The 17,393-nt window shown below is 40.6% G+C and overlaps 2 protein-coding genes across 2 annotated transcripts; both read right to left on the reverse strand.

Annotated features, from left to right (window-relative positions):
• Positions 1-1,201: 1,201 nt before the first annotated feature.
• Positions 1,202-4,223, reverse strand: LOC100832170 (vacuolar protein sorting-associated protein 20 homolog 2). The gene is made up of 6 exons (XM_003575238.4): positions 3,991-4,223; positions 2,941-3,093; positions 2,627-2,779; positions 1,860-1,943; positions 1,562-1,733; positions 1,202-1,455 (listed from the first exon to the last, which is right to left on the reverse strand). Exons 1-6 carry the CDS (start codon positions 4,090-4,092, stop codon positions 1,430-1,432), a joined length of 690 nt encoding a protein of 229 aa, XP_003575286.1. The 5' UTR covers positions 4,093-4,223; the 3' UTR covers positions 1,202-1,429.
• A 1,794-nt stretch (positions 4,224-6,017) lies between these two features.
• On the reverse strand, positions 6,018-16,614 carry LOC100825625 (CCAAT/enhancer-binding protein zeta). Its single transcript, XM_003572634.3, has 16 exons — positions 15,750-16,614; positions 14,967-15,042; positions 13,735-13,854; positions 13,034-13,109; positions 12,169-12,237; positions 11,806-11,886; positions 11,581-11,652; positions 11,302-11,394; positions 10,762-10,956; positions 10,526-10,609; positions 10,284-10,427; positions 9,997-10,086; positions 9,297-9,379; positions 8,941-9,222; positions 8,299-8,536; positions 6,018-7,078 (listed from the first exon to the last, which is right to left on the reverse strand). Exons 1-16 carry the CDS (start codon positions 16,408-16,410, stop codon positions 6,407-6,409), a joined length of 3,036 nt encoding a protein of 1,011 aa, XP_003572682.1. The 5' UTR covers positions 16,411-16,614; the 3' UTR covers positions 6,018-6,406.
• Positions 16,615-17,393: the final 779 nt, after the last annotated feature.

Raw genomic sequence — 17,393 nt, forward strand, 5'->3', positions numbered from 1 at the left:
CATTGCAGACATTTGCAGTTGTGCAAGCATCGAATTGCTATAGACTCCTGTGCTACTTTGATCACAAGGAAAATACAGTTGGTACTTCTCGAATACTGGTTTATAACTTGCATTAACATGTTATTATATAGAATCCAGTTCAAAAAAAAATGTTATTATATAGACTAAAGGGCAAAGTCGTGCGCATTCATCATCAATTCTAAGAGCAATTTAGAACACGATACTTGAGGTTTATTTATACGGCAATAACATATAGTCATTCTTCTTTCCGCCAGTAAGTTCATTTCATACCTCTAAAAGGAAACCGATCCATTATTGTGTTATCACCCCATCACACCACTTCAGCCAAGAAATAGCAAGTGCATTTTTAAAAACCATACACAACATACTACTTCCTCCGTTCCTTTTTATAACATTTCTAGCTTTGTTCTAAGTCAAACTTTCCAAGTTTATAGAAAATGTATTACGGAGTAATATCTACAATATCAAATAACTATACTATGAAAATGTATATCATGTCGGATTTAAATAAACCAATTTAGAGTTGTAGATGTTGGTAGATTTTTCTATAAACTTGGTCAAATGTTTAGAAGTTAGACTTTGAACAGAGGTAGAACATCTTATAAAAAGGAACGGAGAGAGTAATTACCTTCCTTGACTCCTTGGCCTTACCTGCCTTCGATACATCATTTTCCTAAAAAAAAAACCTTGCGATACATCACTCCAGAGCTCAGCCTGATCAAAGTGCACAGCTGCCGGCTGCTGATGGCCGCATGAGAATCATGAGATAATGCTTCCAGCCTTCCACAGATACAACTACTGTTCAGCCTCAAGCTCAACGTGAGCATATAAGCCGAGAGAGCAGCAACAACTCCAACGAGAGACTTGGCCCTCAGCTGCAGAGCGGCACAGAGCCCAGCAATCACCAAAATGTCTCTTCAACAAACTCGCCTTGCATATGACAGAAATGCAGTTCCCTGAGACTGAGAGCATGAAATGTAACTGCTGTATACCTGAGTGCACATTAGCTGAGTAGTTTGCAAAGATCCAACCAATGAAACAGAATTGCAGCGAAACCATTTAACTGCAGCTCCAAATGAGACAAAGGGGATCTGCTTGCAGTGCTGCAAGCACAAATTAATCCACAAGCGATGATCAAGGAACAACAAACATTTTGATTCCAAAATCTAGGCTGTGACTATTAAATTGATAACATGTAAGCCAATGTCTCATGAATTGATAAACTGCGGACAAGATATTTCGCCAATGTCTCATGAATTGATAAACTGAGGACAAGATATTTCGATTCTGTACATGTTGAAAATTATGAGTGGCAGAGAATTCTGGTAGTACAATGAAATGACAGATACTTTACAACTCCTGCAGACTGCACGATTTGGAGTGCCCTATTCAACTCAGCTCCATCCAACTAAGCAGGTAATGGCTCTTCCAAAACTGTCAATTCAAAAGTGCATCATCAATGCACCATAAAAATTATTATAAGATGCAAATGAAACAGGCTGCACAAAACTTTGAAAATGAAGGAGCATGAGGCCCAAACCTTTTGTTTTTTCTTGAGCTCCTGGCCTCTCTGGTGCTTTAGTGGGTACATCAGGAAGCTCAATAACCTCGTCAATGTCTTCAGCCGAAGCTTCAGTGTCAGCTGGTACTTTGGTTTTCTCTTCAGGCCGAACTTCAGTAATGGGAGCATCTGGCAGAGACTCCAGTGAAAGCTACAAAGGACAGCCAATATTAGACTTCAACAGAAACAAATCTTCATTTAAGTTCATAACTCAAACTTATTATGCTCGTATTGTCCAGCAAATAGACAAAAACTCTTGAAGGTTTCGCGGAAAAACCTCAGCTTCCAAGTTGTCGAATTCTGCCATGACAGCCTCCTCGTCTTCAGCAGATAGCTGTTCACCCAGAGCAGCATTTATTTCCTGCAATCGATGTATTGGTTGATAAGCAAAGTAAGAAAATAAGCAGGATCATGCAATTACAGTTGGATAACACCACAGGAGTTAAGATTTCTACTTCAGAGATCTCAAAAAGGAAATGAGTAAAATTGAATGCATGAATAAATTCACCAAAAGAAATAGCAAGGAGATCATCAAAATCAGATGAAAGAAAACTCCCATACATTGCAACAACAAATACAACGACATGAAAAGAACAGAAGTACATACAAAATTGCTTCTTGCATTAGTGTAACTAGTATAAGTCATAATTTCGCATGGGTCATACATTGTAGATACATTCATGTTTAAGTTGTTAACTACACAGATTAGTGTTCTTAAATATGCCCATTCCCTCCAATATGCAGCCAAGCTGTCCTTCATAAAATCTAATAATACACACAAACAAAGCTACATCTAAAAAGAACAAGATCAAACAGCTAATTATATATTTAAAAAATGTATGGATGAAATCGGTTATGTCACATTCCCAGGCAATTATCCAATCCAAAAGATGTAAAGAGTCTAATTAGCTCCACAGTCCACACAAGTAGATCAAAGCAGCTTTTATAGAGATCTGAGGTTCCACTGTAGGTATTAAGCATTAACAGTTTAACGCCGACGTAAATGTAGTAACCAGTGGACTGATAAAGTTTATTAAAACTTACATCCTGATAAGCCTTAGCCTCAGCTGTGTCATCCATCAACTTTTGGACATCATCGATATTTATCTCACTCTGTATAGACTTAAGGGCTGCATTTCCAGTCTTTAGGCTTTCCAGTACAGCCTTTTGCTTACTTGCTAATTCAATGTCTGCCAGCTACAACATGCAAACAAAAAGTAGGCTGTCAAATTATACGTCAAAACTAAGAAACGTAATGCTGGTTAGATTCGATGATGTGGAGCAGAAAGTCAAACTTCTGGCCTATACAGTAACAGGCAGTACATTAGGAATGTGAATTTATCCAATAAACTACAAACCTGCTGTTCAACATTTATTTGCCATGTGTCGACTTGTTTCAGCAGTTCTTCCTGGGATTTCTTCTTCTTTAGGGCAATCAAAGCTCTATCTCTCTTCTTTTGTTGAACCAACTGCCGTGCAGCTTCCTTTTCTGCTTCAATCACCTTCTCAAGCTGGAAGTGAACCACACATAAACAGAACTCATCAGGACCCCCTTAACTGGGGCAGAAAAAGGCTTTTTACAGTGACTTGATGCAAGACAAGCCAATTAGTCCAGTCAAGATAATCAAACACTTCATTACAACACCACAAAGTACATTCACCTAAAGCTTAACTCATGGGTGCAAACTCAAAACCTCAAACAGCGAAACAATTTTTTTTTAACCAACATACTATTACACAAATCAGATTGTTTGCACTGGCAAATGATTGACATACCGATAGGAGATAGCATTAAAAGGACAAGATCATGGATGGTACATAATGCATGCACTAGAAGCCAATCTGGTTTTTGCAATACGCCACGGAAAGTAATCCCTTCCTGATTTGATAACCCAAATGTCTCTTACTGACATTCATCTTTCTAATTGGTGACTCAAAACCTCCACTCTTGATTACACGGCCAGACATTCTAAATCTGGTCGCTACTCTGAATCCGAAAGGACAAACAACAAAGTGATCTGGTCACGCTGTCAAAAAAAAAGAAAGTGATCTGGTCACTATTGAGAATCCCCTAGGACAAACAACAAACTAATCTAAGAAGAGCAGGAGACGTCAAAATTGGGTCATCCTGACAAAAATAACAACGTGGCAACAAGTCCTCTTCATTCAGTTGTGGAAACAGCTTTATGCAAAACCTAATCTTAATTACGCCCGCAAGTCTCGAGATTGGCGGTATGGGCAGCAAATCTGATATTAACAAATCCCCGGGGGCAGAATTCGGAGATCAGCAGATTACGGGAATTGAATCTCAAATAAGAATAACAACACAAACTACAAGAATTCGACGGCTTAATAGGACCGGGCGCCGGAGAGGGATCATCGGATAGGGTAGGGCGGGAGCAGGAGACCTGCTGCTGGAACTGCGCGAGCTTGCGGCGCTGCGTCTTGAGGGCTAGGATGGCCTTGTCAACCTCCGTGATCTTGGGCTTCTTGACGAAGACGTTCCCCATCCTGCTCTCCTCGTGTGTATCCCTGCTGACGACGGTTTCCCCGGCGGCGGGGACGGCGGTGGGGGAAAGAAGAGGGAGAGGGAAAGGTGGACTGCAGTAGGAGACGCAGACGCCGTCACGCCATCACAGTTCATGGGACCGGAGAGAAGTTGGATCGGGTTCTGCTGCTTCGATGAGACCCGTTATCGCACTAACTTATTTTTGGGGGAAAGAGCGGTTACCAAATCTACTCGATCCGCCGTGGCACGTGGACATCTGGCCTGGGCCATTTTCGGGCCAGGCTTCGGCACGTCGAAACCGGAAACTCCTGCCCCGACCGGCCCAAACCTTGCTGACCTCGAGCACTACAATTCCAGTGCCTCTGCGCAAGAAATCGGAATAACAACCAAGAGCCCACTCTAGAGAAAAAGAGGAAACTAGGTTTTCCAGGAGCGTACCGCCGTTGCTGAAGATTCACGGTTTGCCTCCTCCCGGCCGGCGTCTTGCACTCTTAGAGCACGTACAATGTAAGGTGCTAAGACAGGTGCTTGCGAAAATAAACCAAACACTTTTTTAAGCACCAGTGTTTGTTGTATAGAGGAGGTGCCAAGTTAGGCATCTGCTTAGTCTAAATAAACATCAGTGCTTAACAAAAACCGGTTAATTTTTCTAAGCACCCACCTAAACATCTTGCATTGTACATGCTCTAAGGTGCCTCCTAAGAATATTCGGACCTTTAGGGGATGATCCATTAATCCCCAGCCCAAGTACACCGCCTCTCATTTTGTTGGATAAGACTCAAAGGGATTTTTCGAAACTTTTGAAAGCAGTCAAGTTTGTTCAGGGATACGAGTGGCAATATCAATGCTCCAGTCTGATTGCGGTCTCTATGTCAAGTACTTGCTTATATGTTTATGATTTGGATCACATAAGCAGATGTGGGCATTCGGTCGTGACCAGAAGTTCGCTCTTATAATTTCGTTGTTTTTTTCGATTCGTTATCTAAAATATGAAATCTAAACTTTACCTAGGAACTTTGCTACGCGAATTTCCGGTTACCCAAAATTTCGGTCATGACCAAAACTTACAAAGATGGGTGATAGCTACAAAACAAAACATGATCTGATACAGATTTTAGCAAAGTTTCGCTTATATTTCCGACATAATTTTCATATCAACCTGGGCACCGAGGATTAGGAAAGTGAAATCGTCGATTGCCTATGTTGTGCCGTGATTTTTGCATACGGAGTGGTTTGGCGCCTAGATTGGGTTTGGAGAATGTGTTGGTTTTTACAAAGTTTGTTCCTATTCAGTCTTTTGTGAATTGATACCCGAATTACTAGAATAAAATTCAATCTATAATTTTTTCTACCGAAATATCTAAATGGTCTTTTCGGTTTTCGGTCATCGGGTTTGATGCCAACCCCTACACATAAATCGCATGCTGATGGAGTAATTTTTTTTATCAAATCATTGGTTAAAGAAAATGACATACGCCATATTTTTTCAAGCAGATGTAGTATATTATAATGAAAACGCATCAGGTGAAGAAACGAGAAACTAACACTTCTAATCATTAGATCTTAAAAAAAGGGACGAGATGAAAGATGAACCTATAATCACTTAAACATAATTTTTTTTAAACGAGTGGAAAAGTCCAAGGTTTTTTCATAAAATAGGTGAGCTTCCACGTTTCATCTTATCAATTTGTTTGAGACCTAACGGATAGGAATTGAAAGTTTACAGGTTTTCAATGAACAGAGGTTTTCATCCCATACGTCACCTACCATAATTCTATAATAGTTCAATAAAATATTGGAATTAACTTCTTTATATATTCTAGGGTACAATTTTATCACCATCTAAACACTTGAAACGGAATTTATATCCAGTTCTGCGATTCAAACAGAAATCGACAGAATCCACAATTTTAATGTCCACAAGGGTTTTGCGTTATCGTGCAATGTTGGTATAACACACTCAATCTAACGTGTGGTCCAATTTTTCTCACCGACTCAAATAAATTGCATGGATTTCGTTACAGCAAAATTAATCTCGGACGAACAGTTTCTTCTCAGAAGGTTTACATAATGATGACGATTAATGCATGATCACAATACACAGAGACACCTTGCGGACGTCCACTGTTCCTGCAAGACCCAACCTCCCCACCGAGCCCAAGAGCACCGGCGACAGGAGTGCCAAAAGGTACAAACACGTTGCAGCCGCTTGCACGTGAAAAGATCAGCTTCTGTCTTCTAAAACTACAAAACTTTGGAGAGCACCGTTGCAACCAGCATTTTCCAACATGTGTTACGGTACAAAAGGCGCATTCTCATTCAGATCTCTTCGATTTTCTCTTTCGTGACCCAGACAGTTTTAGTTTCTCCTTGCGGCCCACATTGTCCCCTGTTCCCTTGTGCTTCCGCTGCTGCTTCTTCAGCGTTGGCTTCTTGGCATCCCCATCCATGAGATGCTCATACTCTTCTAGACTTGCAAATGGAGTCGAGCCACTCTTCTTACCATGTTTCCGCTTTTGCCCACGGGGTGCTGCCTTTACGTCGCCAATGTTATTATCTGAATCGTCTTCAGCGTCCATACCAGACATGCTGAGACCATCATCTTCATCGTCATCACCCTCATCTGAAATGACATCCAACTCATCAACGTCACTGCCATCTGTAAGCAAATCTCCTTCCTCTTCAAATGCCTTGGCGTCCAACTTGTCGTAGTCATATTCTCCATCATCTTCATATTCTGCATCATCTGCGGACTCATCTCCCAGATCCTGCATCTCGTCATCACTTTCATCACTTGCATCATCAACGTCATCAGCTAATAGCTCACCAGCATCTTCATCGAGGACTGAAGCTTTCTTCTTTGCCTTGGGCTTAATAGGGCCAGTCTTGTTCATGTAGAAACGATGGAAAACAACATCTTCTGGAGGAACCTCATTTTCTTCCAGGTCTAGCAGCTCTCGCCCGATGAGATGATGATTCATGTCAAGCTGCAGGCACACACACATACGTCAGTATTAAGAGAGTGCCACATATGCTGTCATGTGATAGGAATTATTTAAAGGATAGGATCGACCGAGAAGAACACAGTCGAAGACCATCATTGAACATTAGGGTGCAGTAAGACATTACACTACTTATAGTTGCCAAGATATAAAGCTAGATTTCATGGAAGCCATCATATCATTTCAGACATATAGAGGTTGATTTCCAGATACATGGGTGGTGCATTGGCACCTTGACTGTATATGCAGCGTGGGTGCATGTAGAAAAAGACATAAGACTGATAAACATTGATATATATATGAGTGTTGCCAAGATATAAAACAAAGATTCTCATTGAAGTCATCATATATTTTCAGGTATGATGATTGAGCAATGACCCTTAGGCCTGATCGAGGTGTCACTGGACCTAAGTGGCATATGGGCACCTTGACTTTAAGTCTGTAGCTGCAGCACATGTGCAGGGAGAAAAGACATGAGACTGATAAGCATTGATACATATGACAATGGACCTTCATATGGAGAGCTGGTATAACCTAAACCATGGAAAGAAACACAAGAGATTGCACTAAAAAAAGGAACTAACAAACATTGGAACTAACAATCATAATTAACAATTTCGAAATGGCTACCAAATGTGCTGCAGTAAATGAGTGGTTACTGACATACTCCCTCCGTCCACAAATAAGTGTGCTTCTAGGTTTTGTCCTAAGTCAAAATATCAAAGTTTGACCGACTTTATTGGAAAACGCAGCAACATTTATGACACTAAATTAGTATCATTAGATCCATTTTGAAATGTAGTTTCATAATATACCAATTTGATGCCATATGTGTTGCTACTTTTTTCAACAAAGTTGGTCAAATCTACAAAAGTTTGAGTTAGGTCAAAACCTAGAAGTACACGTATTTGTGGGCGGAGGGAGTAGTTTGCATGACATGCGTGCACAGTACCTGACACGCAACTAAGGCACACCAATGGTACTAATGCATTGCCTCCTATCGAGTGAAGCTACATGAGATTATGGAAACCATGACAAACATATGAGAACTAAAAACGTGAAGGTTTTCTCTACCAAGATCAGGCAAATGGTAGCAGAAAAGGTTCATTCATAAATCCTGAGAGAAAATATCTTGAAGAGAAAAAACAACACAAGATGAACAGTCAAATTCAACGAACAATATAATAGCAAATGACAATCCATACCTTTTTAGCTGGTGCAATTTGTGATCCACCATGCCATTTTCCTTCAGCAATGCGGTTTCCTTTCGGTTTCTTCTCCATGAATTTGTCAAGGAAGGCAGGAAGTGACAGATCTGTCAACGGATCACCATTATAAACAATATTGTTGCCAGATAGCAATGTCCTGGCCATTGTAAATACCGACGGGTGCACATGTGAGGCCAATAACGTTAGCTCCCACCAACTGGCACGGTCTGCATTGCTGAGAACACAGCGAAAGGCAAACGTGATCAATAGTACTGTTCGTATAACAAAATAAGGAAAAGGAGAGAAATTTACTAAAAGATTACATGTCACAAAGTAATTAGGGATCAGATCAGGGTCGGACCAAATGATGACCAACTTTGCATACCAAGCTACCAATTCTTTTTGAGATTTCTTGTAGTTAGATTGAGGTAGGATTTTCAGATGAACTAGAATGTACTGAGAATGCATTGAGATGCATGAAATTATTCCACTAGTGTTCCGCAGCAACCGGCAGAGAGACAGATAATACATTTCGATGAGATAGCTAATTCAAATGATGCATGCCAATATTGCATGCCTTTCATTATCAAACAAAATAATCTAAAAGATCCATGCAGAGTACAAGCAAAAAGACAATACCAGTAAGAAGGCTCTCTGTGTCGTGGATTATATAATGCATGCAATGTTGACCCCTGAGTCGATGCATTGGTTTCACCCTTCTCACTGCCAGCAGCCACATTTACTTGTTTTGTAGTATCAGAACCATCCTCAGCATCAGAACTGTATTTCTCAAGGGAAGCTGATGGCCCATCATGTTTATTTGGAGTTGTTAAAGCAATAGCAGGGTCCTCAGGATTCTCTACAATGTCTTCAAAGTGTTCAATACCATCATCAACAGATTCATTCTGGAGCACAATCGTCCTGAAGATCACGACATAAATTATTTACTCAATAAAAAAATCAGTGACATGCAATGGAGTGACAAAGTCCCATACCATAACGGTGGCTTTGTTTTAAGGACCTCAGAAAGTATGAAAAGGCATCCACAAGCATACTGCGGAGGGCGTTGAAGAGCCACCTGTTGGAGACATCACAATTTAGTCATACAGAACTTCCCTGGCTCCATTCAACTCTGTAATCATCAATCATACAGGCATATCTGAAACGTTTAATACTTCAGATTTGTAATTAGTATGCTGTTCTAGTGGCCAGAAAAAACTTTCTGCTGATTGTGTGCTATCATGTACTGTCATATGGTAATATTTGCGATTTTGGAATGGCTACGATCAGCATAAATTTTAGCTTTAAAATGCCTTTTTCTCCCCAGATTTTTTTCCTCTTTTTTCCCACTTCCCACTGATAGGACAATTAGTGGATAGATAGCACGGGTGGTGGTAAAAAGACTGGGAGCCATTTTTCCACTATAAGACTGGGGGCCCTTTTTCCCACCTACCATGGCTCACGGGTCCATCCAATCTAGTTCAAGTTCAGTACAGTAGTAGCATAACTACTGTTACCTCTTTATGCTTATCTTATATAGCTCAGATGACGAGTAAGCTATTAAAGTGTGATTCCCCGTGTCAACAATATATGCAATTACAAACTTAAAGAGAAAAGCTAAGTAATATCCACATGGACCACATCATTAAAAATCAGCTATCATGTTAAAAATAAGAACATGTTCAACCAACAGACCTGAAGCAGCCTCTTCGAAAATGCGGCTACTCTCTTCAACATTACATCATTCTTCATCGCTTTCACCAACAGACCTAGAAATAATTCTGGCTGAATATGCAAAACATAAACAGTCAGGTAAACTATTAAAAAAACACGCTTAGCAACATATAAGGGTGCAAGCTACTTTCTTTATGGTTATGTTATGCCAGGGAAAAGAATTAAACACATGGTATTGCTTAATGATCAAAATATCGTAAAATAAAGAACATATGGAAAGCAAGACAAAAAGGTTCAGCAACTGAAACCTTTGATGAAGTAACAGCTGAAGGACTCAAAAGTTTTGCATATAACGCACGGTAAAAGCGGTCACTTGCTATCTGATTTTTTGTAGAGATCTGATACAAAAGCATTAATGCCTGCACACCAACATTGAAGTTCTCAGAGTGCACCTACATGCGAAAAAAAAGTTAGTTAGGATCCTTACAGAAAGATCTATGTCCTTCAAACAAAAACTTAACAATGCACTTCCATTAGCTAATAAGCTCACCAGTCTAAAAAGAATTGGTGTCTGAACTTCCACAATATCATCAACTTCGGAGCTTGCAACATATGGTAATGCTCTATTTACACCCTGCATAAGATGAAAGATTAATACAGAACTAGAGACAAGCTGAGAACCAGCTTGAGCACAAACAAAAAGCAAAGATACATAAGCATACTGTTAGCACATAAGACGACGAAGCAAATACAGTACTCTGCAAATATGCAGAGTGTACGACATACTGTTAAAAGTGCAGATAGAAGGCGGGAATCCATCTCTAAATCTGATCCTGCGAGTGGATCGGCTTCATGGTTTCCGTGCAAATTAGAGACGTTGATATTGTCCTTTCTCCCCTTCCCTTTTCCATTTTCCTCATTTTTCTTGCCACGTTTACTGTGCTTATCTCCTTTAGTATCACGAGGGGAAGACATGAGTACCTGACAACAGTATACCATAGAACAACAAAAAAGCATACTTTAAACAATTAAGTTCAAGGGCTCAAGGCATTAACACCACACCGAAGAAAAACAAACTTAAAACCATGGAAGAAACAGTCAAACAGCCATACAATGTGAACTGCAGAATCGCATGTTTTATACCTAAAATAGTCGTTGTACCTTGCAGCTTGAAATTATTAAGGAGAAATGGGACCAACAAGATGATGAATAGAGGATGTGATGAAAAGACAGTAAAACTAAAGGTTGACAGGAAAAGGGCCCCAGCACTAAGTAAACTATTCCTAAGCACAGCAATAATTTTATGCTGCTGAACCACATTCGAACCTTGAAAAGTGCAATGTAGACATCCACCAACCGCTTTGCGATTTTAGATCCATCTCCTTTATTGGTAAGAAAAATATGGCTCAAAAAATTAACCTGAACAATAGTAAACTTTAATTAAAAGGCATATATACTATATTTTGAATAACTAAAAAGTAGATTGAATAGATTAGCATACTTCAATGTTACACCAAATTTTAACTGTAAGAGAACCAACATGTTCTCTTTAGCAAATCCAGAAACAGTGTTAGCATAAAATAGTAAGAGAGACAAATAACATACGGCTTGGTATTTGGCTCTAAGCCCAACATGTGGTCTGAACAGAAATGAGTCTACCTCATCTATCACAACCATCTGCAAATTGTAAAATGTCCAACAAAACAAAATAATTTAGTGTTTTTGCAAAGCTTTGTAAGCAAAATATTACATAGTTAACTACCTTGACCAAATAGACAATTCATGACAATAACACAAGTCGCATCTTTGTAACGGAACAGATGCACATACCTTCATATTTGGATGAGTGGACAGGAGACCTGTTAAGAGATATGCAGCACTTGATGCGGCCCTCCTTTCAGGATCTCCAAGCTGCAATAGATTTTCATCAGGACAACTAATAAGTTTGCCTCCCACAAGAATAGAAGGAAATGCTTCTCACATCAGTTTTGGACACATTATAATACTCCCTCCGTCCAACAAAAGATGTCTCAAGTTTGTCAAAATTTGGATGACTTAGTGTATAGATGCATTCAAATTTGGTCAAAGTTGAGACATCCTTTGTTGGACGGAGGGAGTAAGTGAAAATGGAAAATGGCCAAACAGGGACACTTCAAATACACGTATTGTGTTGGGAAAAGAAGGACAACTTACTTTATTAACAAGAGCTGTAAGTAACCGCCGTTCCTGCTCAGATTTACTCTTTAGAAGGGCAGAAACGGTCTGCAAAGAAAGAGGAAGATAACAAAACAAGACTAATTAAAAGGAATTAGGAAACATGTGAATAGTTTTGGTGATCCTAGCAATATAGCACAAATCAGCGAAAAGCTAGTCTATTTTACAAAGCTGTGATAAATAATCCTCAAAACTAAATGGCAGCCATTTGCCAGATTCTCATGAAGCACCGTGGCCAGAAGTGGAAACCTACTAGTTCCAAGCAAGAACCAGTTTTGAACCTCCTGGTTTTCTCTGAGAAATTGATATTTTTCTTTCAACTGGTTCTGCAGGATTTTGGCTAGTTCAAGAAAAACTGCTGACAGAAATTCCAATCGAAACCTTCATATTTTTAGTACAGAATTAAGCTGGTTTTCAAAAATAAAAAATAAAAATCTCATACCTGCCAGGAAATCCAGTTCCCAACAGGAATATTAAAACGTAATCCATATTCGAATAGGAATGTGACTTGCAATTATTCCCCGGGGCTCAATAATCCCAATGTTAAATCACTTTGAAAGTTAGTGTTAGGCCAATTCAACAGCAAATCCCACGATTTAGCACATAAGGTACAGAACGCGCCTTAGCACACTAGATAATCAGAACTAGATAAAATGGTATGCAAGTTTATAGCTCCAACACATCTAGTTGAATGTTTGATATTTAGATTTTTGACTTCTCACTACTTTCTTGAGTTCAACTTTTTCATGTATCTAATGTGATGTAAAACATAGTGCTATGCCTTGGCCCAGAACCAGAGCCATGATAAAGCTTGCTTCCATATGAACACATCATTTGTGCTAACCTTCATTGCTTTGTCCTTAAGACTTGGCAGCATATCTTTTAATGCATCCTCCAGTGCAATAACAAACTTCTCATACCTGTAATAGGTTAACCGGAATATTAAAACTGAAAAATACAATGATCATGCATCAAACAGGATTAAAGTGTTTGTGGGTGTATCCGTGTATGTTAAGTAAAGAAGATAGGGGGACCTCTACCATGACAGACAGATACATGGAATGCTTGCCAAACGTCAGATCAAGGTGATTAGAGAAGAAGACAGGATTAGCATGACGTGTTCGCAATGACCACAATAGATGTGGTTATGAGCAAAGCAGCAAAGAAGGGGCTTCGGTTTTTGCGTTGCCATTGCCCCCAAAAATTATGGTTCGGTGAAATTTACTCCAGAGATTTCTCAATTAATAGTTAGTATTTAAAAAATGTTGACCAATAAAACAAAGATAAAGGGGGGGCATCTGATAATGGCAAACAACAATGAAGAACATCTGATAATGACAAGGGATCTAAGACCTAAACAGTACAGAAGTTCTAGTATCTTCATTTGATAACAGCATAAATACTAAACCATTGTTAGCTAATGTTGCTTTTTGAAGTCAGTAAGTGTTCCTAAGTTAAAGGCTGTTTTCTTAGATAGTTAGCATTTACTTGAATCCTGGATAGCTCAAAGGTAAGTTGCGAAATATTTAATTCAGTGAGAAATACCTCTGTTTCAAGCAGTCCTCCCAGTGCCAGAATAGCAGAAGCGAGTAGCCATCTTTTGTTTCGGGTAAAACGTCTAATGGGCGCTGAATAAGACTTTTCAACTTACGATCAGGCAATAACCTACATCAAAATGTAATCAATAACCAAGATGAAATAAAAAATAAAAACAGACAGTCTATGTTGTTAGAAAATCAAATTAAATCTGACAACTAAGCGAGCAAAGAAAACTACAAGCTTTACTGATATACTCCCCACATCTCAAAATATAAGGCCCCCACACATTCCAAGGTTGCCCTGGTCATCATTTAGACAAATAATATGAGGGTTATGTGCCACAAAATCATACCAGTGAGTTCACTTACAAAAGAAGTTTCCAATGGTATAATTTTTATAGCACATACCCATATATTATTGGTCTAATTGATGGTACAAGATGAACATTGAAATGCCTGGCTACCCAATATGTTGAGTGGAGGGATCATGTATCAACTAAGAAAGCAAATGAATAACACAAGTAGAGGCACAGTAAACAAGAGTACGGCTTTCAGTATTTATGTTCAAATTAAACTTTCTTTTGTTGCAAAACTTGTCTGCAAACAAGTAGTATCACATCAAATTTTCATTGACAGTTCGCCTACTCATGGGCATATTCAAATGTGCAACGCTGAAATAGTATAATGCATGTAAACGCAAGTGAACCATAGTATGTTTGCAGCATGCCGTATCCAAATAACGATATCAGATTGCTGTGGCTGGTGCCTTTTGCTACTACAAGGATAATGAGCATACCATCAGTAGCAACACTGTGGAACAAATGAGAGAGAACTAGGCAATAGATGGGAACAAAAGCCAGTAAAGTGAGAAGGTCTAGTCAGATGTCTAGGGCAAGAAATCACAATGCAGAAAGTCAACAGAAATGCAAGATACAAATGCTTTTTGCACATATGTAGCTTCATGTGCCCTGCGTAACCCTAGCACTCAGCAAAAACAAGACAAGGAATAAGATATCATGGAAAATTACATGAAACGACAATAAACAAACAACACCGCATAAATCAGGTGCTGCTGCCACATAGATGCATTCAGATGCAAAAAAAAATGGCAGCAAGGGTAAAGGTGTGAAACAATACAGATAGATGACACAATTTCTGCTTCAGCATGCCCGTGCCTCATGAGGAAAACGTTGGATATCTAAAAAGCTAACAAAAGACAAGAGACCAGAAGATGCTAACCTCATTTCGAACAACTCCCTCAATGCATCAAAGCCTGTGAACGCATACCTTTTACCAGCCTTTGATGCAACCATACCTGTCGTATTTTTTAAAAAGGAGAAATAATCTCTTAGAACATTTGCCAAAGAAGAAATTTGGTGCAGAAGGTAATATCGACTGAGCAATCTTTCTCCAGTGACAAGGAATGCATTCACCACGAAAGACTTGCTTGTGTTTATACAAGACCAGCAGCAGCAATGTGTCGAGTCTCCCACCATACACTACCCAATGTCAGCAGCAATAAAAAAATATAAAATCTATGAAGAGAGTCAGCCACTTAGATAAAGCCTATCAAACACTTGCTAAATATTTGTCTCTGACTCTCTGTGTGCATAGTGGATATAGGTATCCAGACAGCATGATATAGGGTCGCTCATCTAAGATTTTCTAGTGGTTCAAGCTGGTTTCTGCAATCTCCATATAACATTCATGGTTCATTTTCTGATTCAATTCACTGGATCTTGTGCTATTTTAAGTTAACAGTTAATGCAACACTCAGTGTGTTCATGTGATAAATATTGCCACTATGATCATATCAGTTTCTAAGTTATCAGGATCATTTCACGTCACACATTCTTTCCTAGCTTTGTGTCTACATTCAGAAGGAACCTCAAATGTTACAGTATGGCTCTGTTTCCCTGATTTACAAGGTATTATTGCCTCAATTTGTTCAATATGCAATAAAAATGGAGTATTTGCTGCATTATCACATCAAACCAATAGCATTTCAGTAGTGCAACTTACCAAGCAGAGAGTCAAGTGCCCTCCTGTTTGCAATTGGATTGTCCTGGACGAGGCATGTGAACGCCGACACCTTATCAGCTGATGTACCAGACTTGGCAGACATCTCCAGGAGCTTCAGGTCACCAGTTCCGCGCCGCACGATGTCATACTCCCTCATGTACTGCATCATGAGCTTCTCCGCCAGCTCCCTTTTACGCTCCACCATCCGCTGCATCTCCTGAATCGCAACAGCTGGCGGGGAATGCTTGCGGCCGCCTAGGACCTTGGTCTCCAGCTCATCAGCATCCACGTACCACTGCCCAGACAGAGCCCCTGCCTTTACCAGCGGGTAATTAGTGGTGGCGCCGGTAGCGGTGGCAGCAGGAGGGCCATGAAGCTCGAGAGGATGCGGCTTCTTGGTAGGTTTAGGGTGTGGGGGTTTTGCGGCGTCCTGGGGAGCTTCCGGGGTTTTGGGTTGCTTCGGCGGTCTGGGGGCTTTTATGGGGCCGGACTTGCGGAAGTCGGAATCGTCGAAGCCGGAGTTGTCACCGGTTACCGGGAGAAGACCAAGGGAGGAGGCGAACGAGGCGACGTCTGACTTGATCGCGTCAATGTCTTCCCCTTCCCCGCCGGCGGGCTTCTTCGATTTCTTGCTTGACTTGGGTTTGGGGTTCGGCTCCATGGATGGATACCGCGGTAAAGAGAGCGTCTCGGCGGCGTGGTCAGAGACGATATGGAGGCCGGTGGAAAGAACAGAGATATGGTTGACGGCGGAGGCAGGGACGAGGTGGAGGCCGGTGGAGGAGAGGCGGCTGGGGTGGAGGTAGGAGGGAGGCGTTTCCAGGGAACAAGGAGGTTGAGCCAGGTTATGGACAATGACGGGCCGGAGGAGAGTGGAGATGTTACCATCGTAAGGCCCGTTTTTGTAACATGTTCGTCATGAATGGGCTTTGTTTTTTTTTCTTAAACACTGAATGGGCTTATTGATTTGCTCAACAAAACAAAATCAATGCCCCCACCCCCTCAAAAAAAAAATCAATGGGCTTGGATGACGTGTCGGGACTCGGGAGCGGTGTAGGTTTTTTGAGACGGAGAAAATTTAGGGTTTTCAGGTACAGCACCGTCCCGATTCACCGGTTCCCCTCACCTCGTGTCGCCATCTTGGCGCTGCGAGGTGGGGGTAATCTCGGGTACACCGTTACATTTCAGAAGTTTTTAGTATTACGAGTCTTGTGATCTTTATCGGCAACACTATGGCAGAGGGGTGCAATGCTGTCGAGAATAAATGTACTCTGGTTCTTCCTCCGCTGCGACGGTGCCTTATTGCGTAGTGCCACGGGGCCAGAGAGTTTTACTCCTGCGCATTCGATGTGTCCGATCACGCGGATTTTGAGTTTATGTCCTCGCAGATATGTTCATACGGATTTGATGAGTTTTTGTCAGTGTGTAATGATGCTTTTGTCGGTCTGATCTTTTATGACTTTGGAGTCTTTCTTTGGCGTTTTCGTGAAGATCATATGGTTCGATGACCTGCATCTCTAGGGGATCATCCTCGGCCCAAGTACGTTCAACGTTCATGGTTTCTCATCTTTTTAGATGGGCGACTCAAGGGGCTTCTGAAACGTAATCAAGTTCGTGCAGGGGTACGAGTGGCGATGTTGCCGC

The sequence above is a fragment of the Brachypodium distachyon genome, chromosome 3 (genome assembly GCF_000005505.3).
Source record: "Brachypodium distachyon strain Bd21 chromosome 3, Brachypodium_distachyon_v3.0, whole genome shotgun sequence".
Lineage (NCBI taxonomy): Eukaryota > Viridiplantae > Streptophyta > Magnoliopsida > Poales > Poaceae > Brachypodium > Brachypodium distachyon.

Excerpts from the sequence above, each read along its gene's own strand:
- LOC100832170 (XM_003575238.4), bottom strand. The coding sequence starts at position 4,092 with ATGGGGAACGTCTTCGTCAAGAAGCCCAAGATCACGGAGGTTGACAAG. Across the intron at positions 2,780-2,940 it reads AAATAAATGTTGAACAGCAG|CTGGCAGACATTGAATTAGC; the intron begins GTTTGTAGTTTA and ends TGCATGTTGTAG. Across the intron at positions 1,734-1,859 it reads TCGACAACTTGGAAGCTGAG|CTTTCACTGGAGTCTCTGCC; the intron begins GTTTTTCCGCGA and ends TGTCCTTTGTAG.
- LOC100825625 (XM_003572634.3), bottom strand. The coding sequence starts at position 16,410 with ATGGAGCCGAACCCCAAACCCAAGTCAAGCAAGAAATCGAAGAAGCCC. Across the intron at positions 15,043-15,749 it reads GGCACTTGACTCTCTGCTTG|GTATGGTTGCATCAAAGGCT; the intron begins GTAAGTTGCACT and ends AAAATACGACAG. Across the intron at positions 13,855-14,966 it reads AGGGAGTTGTTCGAAATGAG|GTTATTGCCTGATCGTAAGT; the intron begins GTTAGCATCTTC and ends ATTTTGATGTAG.